Source organism: Eimeria mitis, genomic scaffold (genome assembly GCF_000499745.2).
Source record: "Eimeria mitis Houghton genomic scaffold, Emh_scaff306, whole genome shotgun sequence".
Taxonomy (NCBI): Eukaryota; Apicomplexa; class Conoidasida; order Eucoccidiorida; family Eimeriidae; genus Eimeria; species Eimeria mitis.
Window position 1 is genome coordinate 13,317 of NW_013571407.1, and position 519 is coordinate 13,835.

The following is a 519-nucleotide window of genomic DNA, read 5'->3' on the forward strand; positions in this document are numbered from 1 at the left end:
GCAGCAACAGGTGTTGCAGCAGCATAAAAGGTTATTTGGGATTGCCTTCGCTGCTGCTGGCTTCTAAGCCTGGCTCTGTGTGCATCCGCAACGGAATACAGCAGCAACAGCAGCAGCAACAGCAGCAGCAGCAGCAGCAGCAGCAGCAGCAACAGCACCATCAACACAGACTGGGTCTTGCTGCTCTCCTCCCTTTCGTTGGAAGCAACGGGGTGGTTGCTGCTGCGCTGACCCCCCACTGCAGTAGCAACAACAACAGCAGCAGCAGCAGCAGCAACAGCAGCAACAGCAGCAGCAACAGAAGCTCTTGCTTCCTGTCTTCTCCTTTTATTATTTAGTTTCTGTATCCATCATTGTTGCTGCATTTCTTTTCTTTGTATTACATTGGGGTGTATGTGCAGCTTTCTTGTTTATCTAGCTGCGGTGTCTGTGTAGCTGTAGTGTACCTACAGCAGCAGCAACAGCAGCAACAGCAGCAACAGCAGCAGCAGCAACAGCAGCAACAGCAGCAGCAGCAGC

General features: G+C 52.0%; 1 protein-coding gene across 1 annotated transcript in view; it reads right to left on the reverse strand.

Moving 5' to 3' along the window:
- EMH_0007330 (uncharacterized protein) overlaps positions 1-519 on the reverse strand; it is a gene marked incomplete at both ends in the record, with an annotated part of 17,196 nt that overhangs the window by 11,186 nt on the left and 5,491 nt on the right. The window contains 1 exon segment of the mRNA XM_013497970.1: positions 159-238. Coding sequence (XP_013353424.1) covers positions 159-238 — 80 coding nt within the window.